Consider the following 16,759-nt stretch of genomic DNA (forward strand, 5'->3'; position numbering starts at 1 on the left):
TTTAAAAAATGATCATTATTACTATTATTATGCATGATGTTGAGATTGTTGCTAATGGCAAGCAAAAATTGTTTCCTCAATGGAAGAGAAGAGTAACTTCTTGGAGAGGAATACATAGATCGATTAAAAAGTTATTTGCAGTTGCTATTAATGATGTTCTGTAATGCTCTCATTTTCCTGTCTGCTGCACAGTTTCAAATGAAGTTGATCCTAATTAGAGATTCCGTTTGTGGGAAATGAATTTGTTTGTGAATTCCATATATAAGTGAAAAGGTGGCTTTGGGCCGCTGGAGGATAACTAGACTGGTGTGATAAAATTTTGAGGTGTTTGCCTGTAGCTGCCTAGGGGAGTTGGACAGTTAATTAAATGGGGGAAAATAGATGTTCCATCATCCTCTCTGAGGAATCAAAAGGAATTCATTTTGTGTTCTGTTTCTGTGGGACTTGGGTTACTTGCAATGACCGCAGATATACTCTCATATCTCTACTTTACCAATTTAAGTGCAGTATTTGCATCATGAAAACAAGTAATGCTCAGGGTAAAAACCACCAAACAAAAAACAACGTATCCTTCCATTCTCAAATCCAATGTTGGGTAATAGGAAAGCATACCTTAATAAAACCTAGCCAGAAAGTATAAAGGTACCACATAGGATGTGAAGTATGTAACCATCTGGTTCAGGTAGCACATGTTCACTACTCATTTCCCACACTGTCTCACAAATCATTCCTTCAACAGGATAGAGCCAGAAAGGAACCCAGGTTGGAGAGCAAGATCCTGCTTGAAATGCTGTAGAATCAATGGAGCAGGCATGAGGCTCCATCAGGAAGCATCTCACTAGAAATTTTGAAAACGTGTCTCTGTGACTTTGGCGGTGTCTGCCCTGCTGCCCCTAGCAAAAGAGTGTTGTGTTGGAAACCATTTTAGTTTCCTTTACGGGATACAAACTGCTGACATTTGCCACTTTGTATTCACAGTTGGGACACATGACCCATAGTTAAATATTTACATTTTTTGTCCTTGTGTTTTTCTTTTAGTAAATGACTGCTTTACTTGGCTGTATTTTATTCATTATCTACTTGTATTACGCAATTCAGAGATATGTAGGGACTACAGATGGAAAAATCACATACTGAGTTCCTCCTCCAGTGCACACAGACACACAAAAATTTTAACAGATTTGAAATAATCTATAAAATTTAAGTTAAAATAACTTCAAGGGTGTTTTAAGTAGAAAATATCATAACAAGAAAGGTTGTGGTACATGGAAGGGAGGACATATCAATCCTGCCCATTTCTCATAGGTGATGGTGATGCTGTTGGTAGACAACTTGGATGTGGGTAGAGTTTGGTTTTTTAAACCACCTTCTTATCCTCCCACCTGTTATCTCTCTAAGTCCTACCTAGAGAGTGTTTGTGAGGGATGGGAAAGAGAGCATTCAATCTAGCATACTACATAAATGAGTAGACAGGGCAATTTCAAATCAAATTACCTACACTGGGATTCTCCTGGCCTGTATTGAAGAACATCATGAAACAACTGTTTCTACCGTAAGAAAGTTGTGGCAGTTGTTGTTATTATATTACATGATGGATGCCCTCTTTATGGACTCTTAGGATGAATTAATTTGTTCTTAGCAACAGGAACAGTTGTGTTTCTCCTGAGCAATTAAAAAAATAAACGTTATGACACTGAGATGTGTCTTTAAAAGACTTATTGTCGCACTGACCATTAGAAAGTGTGAAGCTAAAGTTGCAACTTATTCACAGCAAATATATAAGACTATATGGTATTTATTTTTCTGCTAAGTTTATTTCTGGCTTTATTGTATGTTTTTATCTTTTTTCCCCTCATTTATGTTAGTAGTAAGGATTAGGTTTGGCTGTGTGGAATGAAAAACCCCAAACACCAGTGACTTAAACAAGAAAGAAGCTTCAATTTTCTCAGGAAGAAGTTTGGGTAGGGCTTCCCTGGTGGTGCAGTGGTTGAGAGTCCGCCTGCCGATGCAGGGGACACGGGTTCGTGCCCTGGTCCGGGAAGATCCCACATGCCGTGGAGCGGCTGGGCCAGTGAGCCATGGCCGCTGAGCCTGTGCTCCACAACGGGAGAGGCCACAACAGTGAGAGGCCCGCGTACTGCAAAAAAAAAAAAAAAAAAAAAAAAAAAAGTTTGGGTAGGTTGTCCAAGTTTGGAATGGCAGCTCCACCATCATCAGGAGCCCGGACTTCTAATGTGTTGCTCTGTCATTCTCAACACACGGCTTCCAACTCATGGTCCAAGATGGCTACTCTCCCCATTATGTCTGTGGCCAGTCAGCAGGAAGGGACACAACCAATCCTCCCTTTTGAGGATACTTCCTAGAAGTTGCATAAACAACTTCCATGTACATCCCATTGACCAGACCTTAGTCATATGGGTACACCTAGCTATAAGGACAGCTGGGAAATGTGGGTAGCCATGTGTTTTAGCTAAAAATGAGGACTATTAATACTGGAAAGGAAAGGGAGATGGGCTAATAGGAAACAAGTAGAAGGCTATGCTAATTTACGTTATTTTATGAATCTTTGTGAATTACTTTAAATTCTATCCATACTGGGACAGGGGTAGTTATAAGTAATGAAGGAATAAATAAGTTTACATTCCTTAGAAGGAGGATGGATCTTGTTATTGCTTATGTTTAACATCTCAGAACCGGTCTTTGATGCCGTGGAGTTCTTCAATAGTTTCTGTAATCCCAACTTGGGATGCTCAGATCACTAAGGGTTGGCAAAGGTAGGACTGGGGAACTTGAGCTATTGTTTTTAATCTCTGAAAGCCTAATGAGCTATATACGTTTCATCTGAGCTGAGGGGTACTATGTACGTCTTTGATTAAAAGGGGGAAAAATCATTATTCAATATAGCTATCCCTTGGTATCCTCAGAGATTGGTTCCAGGACCCCCAGCGGATACCCAAATCTGCGGATGCGCAAGTCCCTTATAGAAAATGACTGGTACTGTCGGCAGCGTATCCGTGGGTTCTGCGTCCGCGGATTCAACAGCCTGCGACTGGCATTGGTTGAATCCGTGGATGCAGAATCCCAGGATACGGAGGGCTGACTGTACCTGCAATTTGTTGGTAGACAAATATCTTTCAAAGAGTGCGGCTCTTAGGGAGTCATGGTGATGTAAGAACATGACAAAAAGGAACAAGAATGGTGAAATGTTTTGGTGCTACTGACCGGAATTGTTTTTGTATTGAGACTTTAAAGTTATATAGGTACACTAGGGCAGTAGTTTTAAAACTTCAGTGTGCCTAGGACCTTAGGGACATGGTTAAAACTGCTGGTACCTGGGCCCCACCCCCAGAGATTCTGATTTGTTACCTTGGGGACAGCATTTTGACAAATATTGGACTTAAGGATGTTAATTGCCCAAGGTTAAACATTTCTAAATGGAGTTAATTAAACTTTCCTTTGAAAAAGAACATGAACAAGTCACTAAAAAAACCACAGAATTTGCTTTGAATACTTTATTTTCCAGGTTTCTGAAGGGTCCAGCGTTTCTCCTCCCTGTGACAATCTCTTTCGTGAAGCGTGACCCTCAGACCAATTGAGCACAATTGAATTCCTGCCTAAAAGTTAATGATTTGATGAGGGCTTTTAGCACTCTCTTGCAGCTCTGGACACCTGACATGCTGGGTACCAATGGGCATGGAGAAAGCATCCTTAGGTTTTTCCTCACCATGGCAACCAGTGCACACTGATCTATGTCTGTCAGTTTCCAGGCTGGTGACTCTAGAGTCACCTGTGCCATAGCAACAGGCAAAAGCTGCAGCTGACTTTGGCGTTTCAAATGCTCTGGATACAGCATTTCAATCCCAGGTCCCAACTTCTTCCTCTTTGTAGTTTCCTAGTGAGAAACTGTTTGACTCCGGGACTTGGGGGCCTGAGAGCAACAGGGTGGGAGAGGGGATTCTGGGATGTGAGTGATATTGGTTGCTGATGTGGAGCTGTCAGAATTGGACAGCTGTCAAATTGGAGCTGTCAGCTGAACCAGCAGGAAATAAAAAGTATGAATTTTAGGGGAAGGGAGGGAATCACATACATAACAACAGCTTGTAATTTTGGCCAGGAAGTGAATTACAAGTTCTTCACTCCATGTAAAATATCAAGACACAAGGAAAATCAATCATCCTTGCCTTTGAGTGTTTGTGGGGGGTTACAGTAAAATTAGGATGGGAAGGAGAGAGGGATGGTAGCCTCGAATTTTTCCAGACATTTTACTATAAATTTTTTTTCAAACATACAGCAAACTTGAAATAATTTTGCACTACTTAGATTCTACTGGTAACATTTTATTTTACCTAGTTTAATCACATTATTCACACATATCCCTCTATCCTCCATCAATTCACACATATCCCTCTATTCTCCTACTTAAAATTTTTAAAAATATTCTGATTATTATGTCCTTTCTTTCCTTCCAGTACTGGTGTTTATTACCCTCCTTTTTTTTGTCCTCATTCACCCAAAGCCATAATCTTTAGTGATTATGACAAAGAACATGATGATGATAAAACAAAAATAGCCACCATGAGATTGAACATACGCTAAATGACAAACTCAGTGCTAGCCACTTATCTTACTATCTCATTTGTCAGAATGAGAAGGAAGTATAGTTATCCCTCTTCTAATGATAAGGAAACAGATTCTCAGAGATGTGTGGCTAAACTAGAATTCGAACCTGGTCTTGTCTGCCATTTTTGCCTTGGCAGTCCAGTTTCAGGAGAATAACAGTCCTAGAGATTCCCTTTCAAACTGGGTTAGTGAGAAATTCACTAAAATTACTATCAAGATCATTGCTAATGTCACTTTTTGCATGTAGAGATATCTTTAGTTCAGAGTATAATGAAAAGGCTAATCTGGGAACCAGGATTATCTGTGAACCCTCTGGGTATCTGCATTTCTTTGCACAGGAGTGAGGTAGGCAATATTTTCCTTCTCTTCATCATCATTGCTGAAATTTATTGAATTCCTCTATGGGCCAAACACCGCACGTTCATTTGATTCTCTAATCTAATTCTTCGGGGTAGATATTATAACCTCCATTTTAGAGACGGTGGGGGAAGGAAAGGATCCTTTCTTCTACCCTCTTGGGTTCTGTGCCTGGGGGCCATGAATTAAACACGTAAAAGACAGGTTAACAGAAGAAGAAATTTACTTTGCATATATATGGGGGCTTCAAAAGAAAGAAGAAGAAACCCAAAGAAGTGGTTAGACCCAGGGGCATGTATACCATCTTAACAAAGAGTGATAAACTGTGAAGTTACTAGACAAAGGAAGTGGAGTAAATTGTAGGAAGTAAATTAGCAATAAATTGTGCTTCCCGGGGCAGTACATTGTGGGACGGTAAATATATAGGGGAAACTAGTGGAAGAGAAGAATTATAGATTTATTATGCAAACTCAAGTTGGTATTTTCTCCATTGATAAGAGTTGTCTCCAGTGATTAGGGGTTGTCATCATCTTCCTGGTGTAGGAGGAGACACTTTTACAAACAGAAATTTATGCCTTGCTTTTAGACAGAAAAGGGGAGGGCAGAGAGCTAATTGCTTTCAGCTCAAAACAATCCTTACACAAAAGTGGCATCTTTTAGGGTAGCATACCTTGATCCCCTTCAAAATCAAACAATTGATCCTTACTGGAGATAGATCAAGGGAATAGAACGGAGTCTATATAAACCCCAATACATGGAATCTTATTATGTGTTAAAAGTGATATCTTAAATAAATGGCGAAAATAGAAACTACCAGTATTCAGTAAATGAAGTTGGGACAACCATCTAGCAAAAATGAAGTTAGAGCCATATATCACACCACTTACCAGGACAAAATTCAAATGGATCAAAAATTTAAATATGCAAAGTGAAACCATAAAAAATTTACAAGGAAATTACTTTTTTTTTTTTTTTTGACCACACAGCGTGGCTTGTGGGATCTTAGTTCTCCAACCAGGGATTGAACCCAGGCCCTCAGCAGTGAAAGCGCCAAGTCCTAACCACTGGACTACCAGGGAATTCCCAGGAAATTATTATTATTATTATTTTTGTGATACGCGGGCCTCTCACTATTGTGGCCTCTCCCGTTGCAGAGCCCAGGCTCCGGATGCGCAGGCTCAGCGGCCATGGCTCACGGGCCCAGCCACTCCGCGGCATGTGGGATCTTCCCGGACCGGGGCACGAACCTGTGTCCCCTGCATCGGCAGGCGGACTCTCAACCACTGCGCCACCAGGGAAGCCCGGACATTACTTTTTGACTTTGAAATGAAGATGGATTTTTTTATGACACAAAACCTAGAAGCCATAATTAAAGAAATCAATACATTTAAACGTGGAGGGGAAAAATGTATGCATGGCAAAAAAGCACCATAAAAAAGTAAAAATACAGGGCTTCCCTGGTGGTGCAGTGATTGAGAGTCCGCCTGCCGATGCAGGGGACATGGGTTCGTGCCCCGGTCCGGGAGGATCCCACATGCCGTGGAGCGGCTGGGCCTGTGCGTCCGGAGCCTGTGCTCCACAACGGGAGAGGCCACAACAGTGAGAGGCCCGCGTACTGCAAAAAAAAAAAAAAAGTAAAAGTACAAATGACAATATGGGGAAAATATTTACAGTTCTTATTGCAGATAAAGGCTTATTCTCCCTCATAGATAAATAGCACCTACAAATGTCTGAGGAAGAGACAACTTACCCAATAGAGAAACTAATAAAGGGTAGGAATAAAGTATTCACAGAAGAAATGCAAATGGCTCCTAAACATACAGAAAGATTCTCAGCTTCATTAAGCAAGAGAAATATACATTAAAAAACACTGAGGTACCATTTTCTTTGCATTTTGCAAAAATTCATAAGTTTACTAAAGCACTGCACTGTGTTTGGCTGGTGAGACTATCAGTCAGTCAAATCTTTATGGAAGGTAGTTTGTCAATGTCTTTGAAAATTACAAATGTACATGACCTAAGTTCCAGCAATTCCATTTCCAGAAATTTCTCCTACAAGTATACTCACACATAAGTGAAGCGACATACGTGGAGGCTATTTACTGCAGCATTTTGGGGATGCAAAATGCGGGATATAACATAAATAGAAAACTACTAAATAAATCATAGTAAATCCATATGATATGTACAAACGAATGAAGTTTTTATATAGTGATTTAGAAGGAGTCCTAGGATATATCATTAAGTGACAAAGAGCTAGGTACAGAACAGGTGTATAGTATGCGGCTATTTGTGAACCATCGGTAGGTACAGGGAGTTGACTCTACTCCGTCTCCCTGCAAAGGAGAACCCATGGCTGCTCTCCTGGGCAACCTGAGGAGATAGGACACACAATTCTGGATCCTGCTTTTGCTGGAAATTGCTGGCCCTCCCCTAACTGGGTGAACAGACCGAGGCCCAAGGACCAATGCAGTGCTCTCCCATCCCCTGCCATCAGCTTGCCCTATATCCAGCGGAACTGGCAGGAACGCTACTTTTTTTTTTTTTTTTTTGCGGTATGCGGGCCTCTCACTGTCGTGGCCTCTCCCGTTGCGGAGCACAGGCTCCGGACCCGCAGGCTCAGCGGCCATGGCTCACGGGCCCAGCCGCTCCGCGGCATGTGGGATCTTCCCGGACCAGGGCACGAACCCGTGTCCCCTGCATTGGCAGGTGGACTCTCAACCGCTGCGCCATCAGGGAAGCCCAGGAACCATACTTTTTGATTTTCCATGGGCTAGGACTTTCTTCTTGCTGGACTGGGTCTAAGTGGGGTTGGGAGTTGGCATTCAAACTTACTTTTGTTTTATTTGTACCCAGTTAATCTGTGTTGGCAGTACAAAAGCCCACTCAAGACAGAGAGAAATCACTTTCAGTTTCAAGTATGGAACTAGAAAATTCATCTTTAATCAGATGAAGATAACCTGGTGTGTCATTTGCCCAGGGTTTTTACAAAGCTGATGTCACTGTTTAGTGTATAAAATCCCACACAAGCCCAAGTTCGCTGTCATGTTTCATTTACCTTCTTGATTGCCAGCAGAATCTAGCAGGTGGACAAGCTTTATACTGTAAATATGTCGTCCATTCAAAGTTTGATCATTTGGCTTTGCCCTGAGACTTAGCATTTATGTTGGGAGATAAAATCTCTATGTGTCTCTAGCATTTTTGTATGTCTTACAAGGAATTAATCATGAATTTGTGCAAAGATTTGACTACAAGAATATGTATTGTCGATGTGTTGGTAATCATGAAAAATGGGAAACGTCTGTAATAGCCAACCGTAAGAGATTGGGTAAATTCTGGTACAGTGATACAGTCAGTGGGATGCACAACAGCCATTTACAAATGATGATGTAGGAGAATACTTAACAACATGCAAAAGTGTTCATGATATATTAAGAGGGAAAAGCTGGCCTCAAAGTAAATCACAATAGTGATCTCATTTTGAAAGTCTTAAGCAAACACACACATTGAATGACTATATACCACAGATTATTAGCACTTGTTATATTTTGTGATGGGATGTGGATAAAGTTTTTATTTTCTTCTTCGGATTTTGAATATTTTTCTACAAAAATAAGGCTGATTACTTTTGCAATAAAGCATCTTATAAAAGGTATTATGAGAAGGGGTAGAGACAAAAACACCTCTGAGCACCTCTCCCTATACAGTTGTAGCAGGCCAACATAGGGAGCCACCTCTGGAGCCCCAAATCTCTGCCTTATCCCCTCAGGACCCCCCAGGCTCTGGCCAGCTGCTGGGAAAATTCTCTGGATCTCTGACCCGTTTCTCACTATTGATGTCTGGACAGTGTCTGTCCTATCTGACCAGAGGCACTTGTAAAAAACTGTAACCTGAATAAAATTCTCCCCAAACATTTTCCTGATAATAATGGGAAGAGGGAGGAGAGAGTATTTAAGAAATTAATTTTATTTTCAGGTCATCTAGAAGACCACCCTCCTGCCAATTTTAGATGGAATTTTGATCGAATTTTTTGGGAATACTTCTGTAACTTTTGAGAAAAGAAACTTTCTTCAGTGTCCAGCTGCAGCCTTCTGTGAGCACCTGACCCTTGTTTGAGAACGCTGGAGTCTGTTGCTATGGAAACGTACTCAAGTCAGACTGCAACAGGAGGACCTCTGGTGAGTCCCCAAGAACATATTGTTTCCTTCTGTTTGGTTCTTTTCGGTTTAAGTATACACAGAAACCCTCACTTTCTGGATAACCTGTTTTACATGGCCAGACATTGATGAATGGATGGTCAAAGAGAGCAAATAATTCTCAACCCTTTGAGATGTCCATCTCAGAAAGGGCACGTTGAATTTTGATGGGTGACTTCTAATGAGAATTTGAGTCTTTGTTTTGCGCAAGTGCTTTTAAGAACTGGCCAATCTTTCCCACAAATGGGATTAAGTTTATCATAGCTCCTAAGTAACAAAATTGTTAGTTGCTGGATGCTTCTGTACCTTGCAAGCTATTGGAGCCAAAATCTGTCATGGTATGATCAAAGCTCACCTCAAATATGTGTTGGGCTTTCCTACAATACTTGCAAACTACAAAATGTTTTTTACATTTCTTGTCTATTTTTAACTCATGTTCTTGTACTACAGTTAATGTTAAGGTAATTTACTTTTACTGGAGACTTAGAAAAGCCCCATGATTTTTCTCAGAATGCGGTACAGTGAAAGTGCCATCATGCGGTATGTAGCAGCAGGCTAATCAATGTTCTATTCAACCAAGAGTGACCTCATGGTGCTCTAGTCTCTCAGTTATTCCCCACTGAGGCTCAGTCATCACTGGTCTTCCAGTTTGTGGCCTGAAGCCCGCCATCTTGAAAATCCCTGTGAAGAACAACATAGAGTAAAAAGATTCAGCAAGATTATGAGGGAGAGGAAGGGTGATAAGGAGCAAGCCCCCTGTGGCAAACGATGCCTTCTTTACATTCCAATTTATATTTCTGAAGCTTAAGATATTCCGATACTCCTAAAGAGTGTGTGGCAAACAGAAATCTCTCTCAAAAGCAAATATTCTACAAAAACTAAAGACAACCTAAATGTCAATCAAGAGTAGAAGTGATATATAAGTGGTGGTGTAGTCATACAATGGAATAATACTCGGCAATAAAAGCAGAATGACCTACTGGATAAAACTTAAATTCATTATGCTGAATGAGAAAAGCAAGAGACAAAAAAGCATGTGCTGCCGGGATCCATTTACATGATGTTCTAGCTGAATCGTTTATTTGAACTAATCTCTAGGGGAAAGAAAATCAATCAGGCTTGCCTGGGAGTATGGAAGCGTGGGGGAGAGATTGACTGGGGAGGGGTACCGGGGAGCTTTCTGAAATGATGGAAGTGTGCTCCATCTTGATTGGGGCGATGGTCACATGGATGTATGTATTTGTCAAAACTCATCAAAATGTACACTTAAAATCTGTACATTTATTGTATATAAATGATACCTTAATGAAGAAAAAGTGTCTTTTATAGCCTTTCTCTGTGAGGCATTTTTCTAAGTGCTTTATATGATTTAACTTACTTAATTCTCACAAAAATATGAGGGAGGAGATGTGTTTGTTTGCACTTTATAGATGGGGAAACTGAGGCACAGAGCAGTTACATAAATATCTAAGGTAATGGAGCTAGTGGCTGGGGCCAGGATTTGGACACTGACAGTTCAGGTCCAGAGATGGATGCTTAGCTGCTGAATCATATTTCATACCTGCCAGCAGTTGCAACCAGCTTGTGGTTTCCCGTTTCCTATAAGAGCTTTTCCAAATATGATAGCAGAACAATTGCTCATACAAGCAGAAAGAATCTGGTTACTTAAGTACACCTATTTATGTTGGGTATTGAGATGCTTTTAATGATTCCATTTAGCTTCAAGGTAGATAACACTACTGAATTGCCAACTGGCCTTGCAGAGATTATCAGGAAGACTAGTTGCTTGAACTTCATTTGCTAATCATTGTTCAGGACAGTTAATGCTGTAAGACAAGCAAAATCATGTGCATGATGTTGCCAAGAAATAGAAGGTGAAAGTAATTCTGGCATTAGGCTTGAAAGAAGATTCATTCACTCCAGTTTGACAGTTATAACTTACTGTATAGTTTATTATATACTGAGAAAAATTAACAGTGATACCAGGGTTCACTGTGGCTAACTATGGGGAATGAGATTGAGGTGGGAGGAAGATTTCCAATTTCTCCATTATACACACTGGCATATCATTTGCAATTTTTATTCTGAGTATGCATTTTTGGATGATATTTTTACAAAGTTTTTAACAGTGATCCAGTTAACTATTCTTGCTTATGTGAAGGTTAGTCATTTTGCAATATTCATTCATTCATTCATTCATCGAATAAACATTTACTGAATGTCTACTAGATGTTAGGCACTAGTACTGGAGATACATAGGAATTAGTAGTCTGTCTAGTGGGTCAGACAGACATATGGGTTAACAACTATGAAATGAGGTAGGTACTCTGCAGTTGAAGGAACTCAGATTAGACCAGGGAATATTGCCCTAATTCTCCTTTTAGCTACAGTAATCTATAGATTTGGTGGCTTTACATGACTTAAAGTGGGTTGGGGGGAGTGTGGAAGGAGATGAGGCATTTCTGAGTGACTTAGGATTCTACTGTCCTCTTATTTTATGAGTGTTACTGGAAGCATGCCCAGTGCATGGAAGATACAGGTCTGATTCTTCATGTAAACATGACTTGTAAGACATCAGTTTTTTCCTAACCTTGGTTTCTCATACTAAAGTGATTGGGGAATTCCTTGGCGGTCCAGTGGTTAGGACTCCGGAAGCGGCCAAAAAAGAAAAAGGAAAGAAAGAAAGAAAAAATAAAGTGGTTGGTTTTCAGTTGCCAGAGGACTAAATCTCAAGATTGTCATTTGAGTGCTTTTTTCTATTCCGTGGCTATAGGCTGTACCCCTTGTATCAGTCACTGTCTTCCTATTTTGCAAAAGGCATAGTGAGTAGAGGAACTGACTTGGTGCAGATCCATCATTTACCTTCTAGAGTCTCTTGAAATAGAAATGCCAAGTAGTCTACTAAAGACCAGAGTAGAAAGAACTCCCTCTACATCCAGGGGCAGTCACATTGCCTTTGTAGTAAAAAGGAAAACACATTCATCATCATAAACTTGTGATCCAGAAAAAGAATGGACAAGTGTACACTTTTCTTCCTGCTTCAGCTTAAAACAAAGTTGCTTTTATTAAGTAACAGGCTGTAAAAAAGGTAGCTTTTCTTAGGACCATGTGGTTCATTAGCCCCATATGGTGCACATGTACCAAGGATTTCTTTAATCCTGTGCTCCTGCCTGTTTAAAATGTGAATGATCGCCTCCGCTGCCCCTGCTCCAGTACATTCAGAGTAGTTTAATCCTTCCTGGCACACTGTGTCCTTCAATACCTTCTTTATAAGCATGCCTGATTTTGGAATTGTTCTGTAATTGGAAGTCAGCCTCACTGGGCAGGTGCACATCTTAAGCTCTTCACAATGGCCTACCAGCCTAACTAAACCACAGAAACATGAAAGCAATTAGGGTGGGAGCATTTTCAAAATTATGCATGTTAGTAATCTGTGTAGTTACAGAGACCTTCTCACTCAGACCTAATTGCTTGGATGTTCTATTTTACCAGTGGAAAGAAAAATCAAAGAAAAATGTCCATATTCTATGACTCCAACTATTTTTGGCTGAGACCCTAAGTCTTCTGTAAGGTCAGAGAATTTGTTTATAACTATAGCTTCTGGATTGGAGAGAGAAATGCCATTTCTGACCCCCTCCCCTTTTGCAAGGCAATGGAAAATAACAAGGAGAATAAAAAGCTGGAAAGCAAACTTCCATCTTCATTGAAATTAGGAAACATTCATAACTGGACTCATAACTGTATTTAAAAAAGGGCTTTCAAAAAATGGTTCTGAAGAACATAGGAGCAGGACAGGAATAAAGATGTAGAGAATGGACTTGAGGACACAGGGAGGGGGAAGGGTAAGCTGGGATGAAGTGAGAGAGTGGCATGGACTGATATATACTACCAAATGTAAAATAGATAGATAGTGGGAAGCAGCCACATAGCACAGGGAGATCACCTCAGTGCTTTGTGACCACCTAGAGGGGTGGGATAGGGAGGGTGGGGAGGGAGACGCAAGAGGGAGGAGATATGGGGACATATGTATATGTATAGCTGATTCACTTTGTTATAAAGGAGAAATTAACACACCATTGTACAGCAATTATACTGCAATAAAGATGTTTAAAAAATAAAATAAAATAAAAAAGGGCTTTCAGATTAGTGAAAACTGTGTCAGTGTGAAAGACAGACTCAGAAAGACGGCTAGGGACTTCGGATTTCATGGACAGACAAGACAGTGCAGAATTCTTCAAAGTAGATTTCACAGCCTTGGCTTGAAACAAGGTCAGGGTGCACAGACTGACAGCAACATGCTGTCAGCACTAAGTGACCTCAGGCGACAACCGAGGAAACACACAGGAAACACACAGACACTCCATCTTTGACATCTTAGAAGACTATGGCTGGGTGAACGATAAACTGTGAGGAACAAAGAGCCCTCCAGCTTCTATATCTGCCAAAGAAGAGTGAAGACATCACCGTCCACCAAAACTCTCCATCGACTGGCTTCACTGGGAAAAGGGAAACTTCCAGCCAGCCCAGAGCCACTCACAATGTTCACGGGGGATTGATAAGGTTTCTGGAGGCAACGAGCCTCAAGTGCTCACCAGCTGATTTGCCTGATCCTACCCTTACTATCCTTTCCCATAATATGGCTCAGGAATAATATCTCCCTCCCTCAAACATTAAAAAAGAAACAACAGGGCTTCCCTGGTGGCGCAGTGGTTGGGAGTCCGCCTGCCGATGCACGGGACGCGGGTTCGTGCCCCGATCTGGAAGGATCCCACGTGCCGCGGAGCGGCTGGGCCCGTGAGCCATGGCCGCTGAGCCTGCGCGTCCGGAGCCTGTGCTCCGCAATGGGAGAGGCCACAGCGGTGAGAGGCCCGCATACCGCAAAAAAAAAAAAAAAAAAAAAAGAAAGAAACAACATTAAAAAAGAAATCAGCATGCAACTTATGTGAACATATAGTATTTAAAAGGAAATATCACACATACTCACAGAAGTAGATGAATAAAACACATCAGAAAATTTATATTGCAAAGCAGATAAAAATTAAGACAACGTATTTCTCTAAGAAGCAGTCTGGCAACATATATTAAAACCAAATATATACACACACTTCAATTCATGTAGGAAATCATCCTGTAAAATTTCATTGTCCATTATGTTAATCATGAATATTTGAAATATGGAGCTATTTCATATATGGAACTGAGGAACTAAAATTTAAAAACTGATACTAATTTCAGTTATTGGAAAACTTTTAGGTATTATCTGGAACAACCTGGGTATGTAAATTTATTTTTCAGTTGTAAATTTTATGACATCTAATTACAGATTGTCTTGCCAATGAAAATTTAGCTTCTCAAGATAAGCTCTAAGTATAAAATATACACTAGATTTTTTTAAAGATTTAATGCAATTTTATTTCTAAAATAAAGTCTAAATACTGAAAGGGCACAGTAAGTTCCAAGAAAAATATGTTACAAATGATCAATAATAAGAAATATCCTAGTATATTGTACTTTGGAGATAAAGAGTCCTTTGGGCATTTAGATCCCTACTTCATCATCACCACCATCACCACACACACAAACACAAGTCAACTATTTACACATGGATTTAAAAAAATTACTCTTGTGCATGAACAAGAATGAAAACACAAATAAATTACTCAAGGTATTCCAAAACCTTTTTCACATTTTTTCTTTTTTCACATTTTTTCTGTTGGAGAAGTGGCTGAACTCAAAAAGGAATCCAACTGCAGTTTAGTGTTGGTGGATTCAACAAATCGCAGCAGTGTTTCAAAGAATATAGGCTATGGTTTCCTGCTGGGATGACCTCACCGGGACCGTTGACAACAGTGCTGGTGAAAAGTAGAATAAAACAGTTAGTTGAACCTTAGAAAACAGAAACAGTAGATGAGCAGAAGATGACATATTAGAGATTGCATAGGGCGAGAAGCTGATATCCTGCCTCACATTCCAGTTAGGGTGGGTTAAGGACAGAGGCACCAGAGAAGTAGTTTTGACTCTTAAATCCTGTTTGGCCTGAAAGACTCACCTTATTTCCTCTAGAGTAAAAGAATAAAGGATAGAAGCAATCCTTAAAAAAACACATGCACATTAAGAAGGGCAGATGGAGTGGTGATACTGCTTCTGAAGATAGAGACTGTACAGAATGGGGGTGGCTGGCATGGGTCACTGATGGCCCCTCATCCACTGTAGCGTCACCATCATCATGTTGTCAGGGAAGCCTGCATTGCTTGATACCCTTGAAAGGGAGGCAGTACCTAGTAACTACTAGGGCATGGGCTCTATGGGCAGAAAGACCCCAATTTTCTTGGGTCTTTCTATCTTGTTGTTTGCACTCATTTTGCTTGGGTAGGTGACGTTGACTCCCCAAACCCAGATTTTATCTAATGCTTAAAAAAGCAGTAGTGCCTAACTTATACAGCGGCTGCAAGGTTTAAGTGAGCTAATTCATACAAAGCACCTAATACACAGCTGGGGGCATATTAAAATGTTTGAGCAGCGCTGGTTAGTGCTATGGTTTCTAGTCTTAGTTAGTCAAGATGAAAGGTGGTTAGAACTGCTAGACAAGTTCTTATATTAAGAGTTATGAAGTTACAAAAATAAGGGGTTGAGATCTTTCGGTCTATTTTTATTATTAATGATGGATATAAAGAAATTATCATCAAGAATACAATACCTGTTCAATAGACTCTGGCAACAAGATACTACATCGGTTGTGTTTCTAACCGAGCTGGAGTTGAAGGCATTCTCCAAAATGTGATGACAGTTGCTGTCCACAGGAGTGCTGGTAAGCATGCCTGGAAGTGGAACAGAGTTCTGTTTATTTAATTAATGAAGTCACTGAACTCTCCTTCTATTCTTGGCTTCTCCACCATGCTCCACACTTTTCACTTCACAATCTGCTTAATGGCAGCTGTGCCTCTCAGCTCTCTGCAGAGGCACCGTCCCCCCAAAGCTGCCATCCTCTGAGCACAGGGAGACCGGACACAGAGGATGCAATGCAGTACCTGCGATGCAGGCTGTCATGAAGCAGGCGACGGTCCCCGCAATCAGAGCTCTCACTGCTCCTGCGGCGATGTCATGCTTTCTGGAAGGAGCTATGGATGCTGGGAAATGTGGAAGCAAGCATGGCAGATTAATGTTGAGCCTATTGATTAGAATTCCAAATTCCCAGCCTTTGAGAATTGTTCTGGGGCTGGAGTCTCAGGTCCGTTGACTTTTCTTTTTTTAAACTGAGCTGGAAAATTCAAGATTCAAGAGCTTAGTGATGAGCTCCACGTCCAGAGAAGTTTCTCTGGTGTAGGAGAACTCACAGTATGTTCATGAGGGCATGACAAGGCAAATGGGTTTCAAGGAAGGATTCCAAATATCTGCACCTCATCTGTCACCATCTCCTTCTTTGCCCGTGGTGGCATAGAATTAATTAATCACGGCATTTTCCCATTGAATTTCCACTGGCCCTCAGAATCCTTCTCTAGCTGGTCATTATAAATCTATTGGAATTAGCAGACAAAGTGTAATCTATTTGTCATCTTTGAGTGGAGTAACACCTGTACATTTGAGCAA

General features: G+C 40.7%; 1 protein-coding gene and 1 long non-coding RNA gene across 3 annotated transcripts in view; one reads left to right on the forward strand and one right to left on the reverse strand.

Annotated features, from left to right (window-relative positions):
- The window catches only part of LOC132523757 (uncharacterized), a 163,447-nt gene that overhangs the window by 132,046 nt on the left and 14,642 nt on the right, over positions 1-16,759 (forward strand). For both annotated transcript variants that reach the window (XR_009541642.1, XR_009541643.1), the window contains exon 2: positions 8,952-9,154. This is a non-coding gene — a long non-coding RNA (uncharacterized LOC132523757). The remainder of the gene's footprint in view (positions 1-8,951; positions 9,155-16,759) is intronic.
- The window catches only part of SLC28A3 (solute carrier family 28 member 3), a 57,511-nt gene continuing 55,655 nt past the window's right edge, over positions 14,904-16,759 (reverse strand). Inside the window, exons 16-18 of the mRNA XM_060155330.1 lie at positions 16,201-16,299; positions 15,870-15,990; positions 14,904-15,024 (exon numbers count right to left, since the gene is read on the reverse strand). Of these exons, the coding sequence (XP_060011313.1) occupies positions 14,904-15,024; positions 15,870-15,990; positions 16,201-16,299 (341 nt within the window). The remainder of the gene's footprint in view (positions 15,025-15,869; positions 15,991-16,200; positions 16,300-16,759) is intronic.

This window comes from Lagenorhynchus albirostris, chromosome 7 (assembly GCF_949774975.1).
Source record: "Lagenorhynchus albirostris chromosome 7, mLagAlb1.1, whole genome shotgun sequence".
NCBI lineage: Eukaryota > Metazoa > Chordata > Mammalia > Artiodactyla > Delphinidae > Lagenorhynchus > Lagenorhynchus albirostris.